General features: G+C 41.3%; 1 protein-coding gene across 1 annotated transcript; it reads right to left on the bottom strand.

Annotated features, from left to right (window-relative positions):
• On the bottom strand, positions 1 to 2,471 carry LOC116248091 (acetolactate synthase 2, chloroplastic-like). Its single transcript, XM_031620690.2, has one exon. The coding sequence runs from the start codon at positions 2,395 to 2,397 to the stop codon at positions 388 to 390; it is 2,010 nt and encodes a 669-aa protein (XP_031476550.1). The 5' UTR covers positions 2,398 to 2,471; the 3' UTR covers positions 1 to 387.
• Positions 2,472 to 7,827: the final 5,356 nt, after the last annotated feature.

Raw genomic sequence — 7,827 nt, 5'->3', positions numbered from 1 at the left:
TTTAAGAGAAGCATATGAGATAGATTTCATTAATAATTCAACTGCTCGATGTCTTCAAGATGCGGGCTTTACAACAATAGCAACAGCAACAACAAAGATGCCAGTTCCATAGTCTTCAGCAGCTTCACTTACAATTACAGAAGAAACGAGCAGCACAAGCCATTAGATTACTCATACCTCGACAATAATTAGCACGGCGGCGACCTAACCCTCTCTGGCCTAATCAGAAGTTTCAACCTACTGAAAAGACATAGTTTACATATTGCGAACAACTAGCAAGAAAACCAAACCTCATCCAGCCAAGAACAGAGAAACCCAAGCACTAGCAGCAGAAAAAGTACAGCAGCTTATGTACAGACCTAATAAGCACAAGGCGCTGAACCACCTTCAGTAACTAGATCTGCCATCCCCTTCTGTGATCACATCCTTGAAAGCTCCTCCGCTTGGGATCATTGGCAAAACGTGCTCCTGATGCGGAACGATCACATCCAACAAGTAAGGTCCCGGGGTTTCCAGCATCTTCTGGATCGCGCCCTTCACTTCCGATACTCTAGTTACGCGAGCAGCCGGAATGTCACAAGCCTCTGCAAATTTCAGCATGTTCGGGAATATTTCCGACTCCTTTGCTGGGTTTCCGAGATATGTGTGCGCTCTGTTGGCCTTGTAAAATCGGTCTTCCCACTGTACCACCATACCCAAGTGCTGATTATTCAGTACCATCATCTTGACAGGGAGGTTGTAAGCTCTAATTGTGGCCAATTCTTGCACATTCATGATGAAGCTACCGTCCCCATCGATGTCAACCACTACCGAGCCGGGGTTGCCGACAGCAGCACCGATTGCGGCTGGTAGACCGAAGCCCATCGCCCCCAACCCTCCGGAGGTCAGCCACTGCCGCGGTCTCTTATACTTGTACCACTGAGCTGACCACATCTGATGCTGCCCAACTCCAGTGCTGATTATCGCCTCGCCGTTAGTCAATTCGTCGAGCACCTTGATGGCATACTGCGGAGGAATCGCTTCACCGAAGTTCAGGAAGCTCATTGGCCAATTCTTCTTCTGCTCATCTAGTTCATTCCTCCATGCTGTGAAATCCAAACTTCTGATAACCTCTTCCTTCTCCACTAGCATCCCGTTGAGCCTCTCCAATGCCAACCGGATATCGGCACAGAGAGACACATGAGGCTGTTTGTTCTTCCCGATCTCGGCCGGATCGATGTCAATATGAACAATGCTCGCGCGGCTCGCGAAAGCCTCCAATTTTCCGGTAACCCTGTCGTCAAATCTCACTCCAAAAGCAAGCAAAAGATCGGCCTTATCCACTGCGTAATTTGCATAAACGGTACCGTGCATACCGAGCATTTGCAGGCTCAGATCGTCGCAAGAAGGGAAGACGCCGAGACCCATCAGAGTGCTAGCAACTGGAATGCCGGTGAGATCGACAAACCGGCGGAGCTCCGAGCTGGAGTTCACGCATCCGCCGCCGATGTACAGAACGGGCTTTTTGGAACGGGCAATCAAATCGACGATGAGCTCTAGCTGGGAATCGACAGGGGGCTTGGGCAACCTATGGATGTAGCCGTGCAGTTTCATCTCCTGAAACCAATTGGGAACGGCGAGCTGCTGCTGCACGTCCTTGGGGATGTCGATGAGCACTGGGCCGGGGCGGCCGGAGGAGGCCAGGAAGAAGGCCTCCCGAACGACGCGGGGAATGTCGTCAACGTCGAGGATGAGGTAATTGTGTTTGGTGATGGAGCGGGTGACCTCAACGATGGGGGTCTCCTGAAAGGCGTCGGTGCCTATCATCCGGCGAGGGACCTGGCCAGTGATGGCGACAAGGGGGATGCTGTCGAGGAGGGCGTCGGCCAGGCCGCTGACGAGGTTGGTGGCGCCAGGGCCAGAGGTGGCGATGCAGACGCCTATACGACCGGTGGAGCGGGCATATCCCTCGGCGGCGAAGATCTCACCTTGCTCGTGGCGGCAGAGGACGTTCGCGATGGAAGAGGAGCGGGTGAGCGCCTGGTGGATCTCCATGGAAGCGCCTCCCGGGTAAGCGAAGACGTCCGAGACGCCCTCGCGCTCGAGTGCCTCCACGAGAATGTCCGCCCCCTTGCGCGGCTCGTCCGCAGCGAAGCGGGAAGGGAAGGGCGGGGGAACCATCTGGTGGTCACGCTGCTCCGTCCGGACGGCCGGCTTGGTAGCAACGGCGGGGTTGGGGTTGGAAGGGCTCGGTTGGGGATACGATGCGGCGCTTCTGGCGCGCAGGGCGGAGGTCCTGCGACATGGGTATGACGGGGATAGCGCGAACGCGTGATGGTAATGGAGGCGATGGTTAGAGCGGTTGAAAAAGGGCTTGGTGGCGGCGAATGTCGTCGCAGAAGTGGAGGCGGACGCCATTGGAGACGGTGGCACTGCACACACACACACCCCCTTTCCCTGCCTAGCTTTCTCTCCCAGCTGGACGGAGAGTAGGGTTTTAAATTTATAATCGTTTGGATTGCAGAGATTACGAAATTGGCCATGAACTTTACCTTCCTTTGCGGAAGAGGGTGCTGTTCAACAGGCGTTTAGGAAGGAAGACGACTCGTATCGGACAAATATGGCACGCTTTGCTCTTTAGCAGGAGCTGTTATTCCTTCGATGGGTTAGTGGCTTTCTGCATTCATGCATATTGAGTGCCATGTATGACCGTGTGCCAGTTTCACCGTATGAACTAGGCTGCACGAGATACGTGTGATTCAGTTCTACAAAAAGCACCTCCTCTTGTAGGTAGTTGAAGAGGGCGATGCTGCCCCTCCCCTGCTTTGTTGAATTTGGTCTTCATCTTTTGAACAATGAAAGTGATATAATTCCAATAACTTAGCATTATACTGTAGCTACAGCATTTTCTTTCTGTTTTAGCATTTTTATTGAAACATTATTTTCAGTTTATGTATATGAAAAGAAAGAGAGAAAACAAAATTGGTTCTCATGGTCTGTTTGATTCTTTTGAATGTCAATCTTTTGGATGGTAAAAGATAAGATTGTACTCTACTCAAGTCATATATCATATCAAGATATCGTTGGGCATTAGATTTTCTTCGAGCAGTTAATTGTTAATCTCACCTGAAAGGCAGATTCGTCGGATTCAGCATTGGAGGAGATCGATTCGGGGGAACCATAAACCTATTGTTTGTTACAGGGAAAGGGAAGTCCGTTTTGGGGAGAAGGGCGATAAGGGAAGAGGAATCTCTGGACCAGATTGGACAGAGAAGGGTCTTTGTGGCGTGTGGGGACCGCGGGGGGTGTGGTTCGGAGAGGAGCGGCTGTGTGTGGCGTTGGCAGGGTACAGTGTCAGGGTGGGTCCCACCTGCACGAGGGAAGGAGCGAGCGAACCGTGTGAATCTGCCGTGCATCGAAGTTGTTTAGTAGAAAATTTTCAACTCGAGACCTTTCTCTTTCCCGTAGACCCAGACGGGAGCTTGAATCTTTTTAAAAATTGTCAATATAGTGGCCGTTAGGGTGGGCACCGGCCGGGCCACCGCCGGGTACCCCGTACCCGACCCGCCTCGGGCCCGAAAAAGTTGGCTGCGTGGGGCTCAGTTCGAAAAAAAACTGTTAATTGGGCTCGTTAAAAATTAAAATATAATTTTTTTAAATTTTTTTATTTTAATATTATATATTTATCACCAATAAATATTATTTTATTTTTAAAAAAATATTTTATAAATTAAAAATAATATTATTTTATTATAACCGGGCTAGGCCCGGGCTCAGGTTTCATATATCCGGGCCCGAGCCCGACCCAACGGCCCGTCGGGCCGTTCCCAACGGTTCTTTATCGGGCCAGCCCGGCCCGGCCCGGCCCGGTGCCCACCCTTACCGTTAGCTTGGTCGCTCATCTGCACCAAAGTTAATGTTTATCTTCTTTTCATATAATATTTTTTATTGAGAATTCTCGTTGTTATAAACCCAAATGAAACGGTATTATTGTAATTATCTTACTCTTTGGTACATATATTATTAACTTACTCTATTTAGCCTATGGCTAAATTCAGAGACTTAATTCTCCTTTCGAAATGATTAACAAATGGTAGGCTCCAAAATGAAAACTTATCCCGGTTTTGGTTTCCGTCCTTTCAACTTTTGTTTTCTTCTTTCTTTGGCCGTACGATTATTGTTTACAATAATAATATATATGAAAGAATGATTTAAGTTGATGACCACATGCGGAATACTGCTCATTGGAAGACCCTTTTCAATGCTCTTAACTTAAGCTGTCAATTGGCAAACAAGACCACTTAGGTAACAAACAGAAAGCAGACCACCTAATTTTAAGTTCAAGAATATTATAAACCAAATGTGAACACCCTAATGTATTCATAAATTCTAATTTAATATAAATCATGTAAAAAAATTAATTTTCTATTATCAACATTTTGATGTTAAATGAGTCGTTCATTTTTCATTATAAAACTTTTTAAAGTACAAAAAAATTAACTAACTTAATACATGTTCCTTATCAAATCATTTATAAGATCATATCCATAAAGTTGGCTAATAAAAAAAACTTTAAAATTTTTTTTAATGGGTCTAGTTTTTTGTCTCTTTCATGAGCTTACTAGTTTTTAGCAATTTCTCATATTCCTATTTCTTGTTTTAGCAATAATTTAAAGCAAACACCATATAGATATCACTTAAAAATCACAACAGGGTCCAGAAAAAAAAAAAAAAAAAAAAAAAAAAAAAAAAAAGCAAATACTTAAATCCACAAACAGGATTTTGCTATTGAATTTCTTTACACACAACAAATAGTTTTTCTGCTGGCTGTCGAACAAGCACCTAACTTTTCAGCTCATGCTAAACATATGTTGGTTGAGCGAAGGACAAAGGACAATAATTTTTTCTTCAGGCAAAAAATGTTTTTTTTTTGGTTGAGAAGAATAAGCCAACATTTCCCAACTTATTGCAAAAAGGCAGGGTCTCATTTTTTTGTAAAAGCAAAAAGCCTGAATAGTGCCATGAGTTCTGTGGTAGGTAGAATAGTATATAAGCTATAAGCTTCAGGCAGTCTATAAGCTTGAGGCTTAACATAAAATTATCAAAATAATGAAGAATATATAAGTGATGCCAAAATCAGCTTTTAAAATAGATGGGAGACCTGGATGATATCTACTTTTGTATGAAAGTTAAAAAAAATCAGCTTTTGGGCTGATTTAAATAGCTGAAAAATGTAGACATTGAGTCCAAAAAAGAGAGCTTGTTTCTTAGACAAAGACGAGAAGCCTTTGGAAATTAACTAGATTCTTCATGAGTTGATTGTTTAAATCAACAAGAGGAATGCACCTTTTGAAAATATGTTTCCCTTAGTGCCAAATATGCACGTTGGGTTTCGATCACGATGCTTAGAAAACTTTCTATCCTCAAATCTACTCAAATTCCAGATTTCATACCAACGGAATCGTCCACTTTTTTTTTTATGATTTTAGAATAGTTGGTTTCCCTTTTAGGGAAATGAAAAATGAAAATTTTCAGCATTTTAGGAGAGGATTAATCTCTGAAAATTTAAGAATGAGATCAACAACCCATAGAATAAGCTTTAGGATGATGATTGGATAGGTTTAGATTTTTTTTTATTGTTCCTCAAAGCATAGCCAATTTGTAGCTGAAAATTGGCATCTCAAATATATAAACTTCGTCATTTTTAAGCTAATCTCTATGAAACATGGTCTGATTTCAGCAACTCGCATGCACTTCACGTATGGATTGCTGAAATTAAGCAAATTTTAAGATCAAATGAAAGTGATTTCATAGCTTTATACTACGAAAATCAATAAAATGATCCATTTTCTTAAAACCGGTTTGGAAACGTGTTCCAACCAGATTTTAAAAAAGAAAAATGACTTTTAACAAAAGATTGCACGTGTATATATATATCTATATATATATATATATATATATATATATATATATACACACACACATACGTATCTTACTCTTCAAAATTAAAAATTTTATCAAGGGACTGCATAACTCATGAATCATGATGATTCATAGCTAGGTTCTTTTACATAGGAAAACTGAAAACTTGTTTTTAATCTTCCCTACCACCCTTGATCAAATGAAAAAGCATGAAACAAAATGAATTTAAATAGAAAGAGATAAACGAATGCTTAAGCTAATTATTTCTTAGTTTCGCCATGCAAAGGTAGATCACATTCATCAGAATACATTCATCCTTAATAGGTTTTTTCGTCATATATGTTGCAGCAAAATTACTCTCTCACTGTAGGATTCTCTCATGGTGGAAAGTTCAAAATGGGTTTAAGTTGGTTGTTTTGTAAGGGACGTGGCCTTGGGGCCCTTTTCAAAATTTGATTTATGGGTTCATCTTTTAGAAAAACTGACTTATGCATGCATTATGCATTAACATGTACATTTAATTGTAGTTTTTCCCTAGTTGGACATTAGTCATAAAATAAATGAAAATAAACCCCTCCTACAAATTGCTGAAATTAAAATAAACTAACAAGCAGCTGAAATAGATGATAAATGTAATATCACCTACCTTGTGGTCACTCTTAATGTTTGATATTCTTCTTTACTTGTTTTCTAAATCAAACAATCCTAAGCAAGAATCCAAGCTTGGATTCTTGCATAGCAAAGCTAGAAAAAGAATGACTTGCTTGCTGAAAATTGCAGTAGGGAAGAGAGAGTTTCTCACTACGAAAATCGTAAGTTAGGGTTCACCTAAACACCCTAACTTAGCAAATTCGATAGAGAGAATAGGTAAAATGAAGAAGAGATTGAGAAAGAGGGGGAAGAGGGCTTGGACCAATTTTCCTTCTCCTCCTTGGCTTTTCCCTCCTACCCTTTTGACTGAGCTGAACTCTTCTTGGCTGAGCCTAACTGAGATTGACGCCATATTTGGGTGCACTAGGGTCGAACCTACTTGAATTAAGTAGGTTTGACCAGCTTAGTTATTGCTTCTTGGAGATTGACCACTCTTTAAAGAGGACTTAGTTAAGGAAGAATGAGAGACATTTATGTCTCTCTTTTCCTAGGTTTCTAGCTATGATATCATTCATTTCTCCTTGAAAATAATTTTTGAAGTAAATGAGAGGAAATATTTTTGAAAAAGTGGGGTGTGTGACCTCTTGGGATGGGGGTTCTTGACCACATGGGATAGGTGGGTCCCACATAGCATTCTAGACTGAATTAGATCAAATTCTCGGATCTAAATCAATTTGCAATTGGATTTGGATTTCAAATGACATTTGTAATTGGATTTGCATTTCAAATGACATTTGTAATTGGTTTTGGATTTCAAATCCTAATTTGAACATAATTTGGACTCATAATCCTGCATTAGGATTCATGTCACGAGTTAAATTCATGATTTGAATCTAAATTATTCTTTAGATTCAAAATTGGCTTTGAAATTGCATTTTTTCACTGTTTTTTTTGTAAAATTTTGACATCATTTCAATTCCGATTTGGAAAAATTTGGGGTGCTAACAGATGTCTTTCTTTGCTGTTAATCAAGTCAAAGAATTTGCTTAATAGCAAAGGTTTACACACCAAATTTTTGCAAATGGTTTGCAAAATCTATTTTTTGAATAATGTTGAGTCATTCTCACTCGAGGGGAAATGCTAGGCATAGACCTGAAATAAGAAGTTTTTCCTCTATCTCACAAGTGACTCTGTAGAGGAATTAATTTTGGTTGGAAAATTTTACAATTGTGAAAGTTTTTGCATTTGATGTTTGGAGAACTTAGCCCTTGACGCCTTCTTGACCATTGGCAAGTGTTTTTTTTCATTTTTTTACTAAGCTTTTCACCTAATGGT

The sequence above is a fragment of the Nymphaea colorata genome, chromosome 2 (genome assembly GCF_008831285.2).
Source record: "Nymphaea colorata isolate Beijing-Zhang1983 chromosome 2, ASM883128v2, whole genome shotgun sequence".
Classification (NCBI taxonomy): Eukaryota; Viridiplantae; Streptophyta; class Magnoliopsida; order Nymphaeales; family Nymphaeaceae; genus Nymphaea; species Nymphaea colorata.
This window is presented reverse-complemented; position numbering and strand designations above follow the sequence as displayed.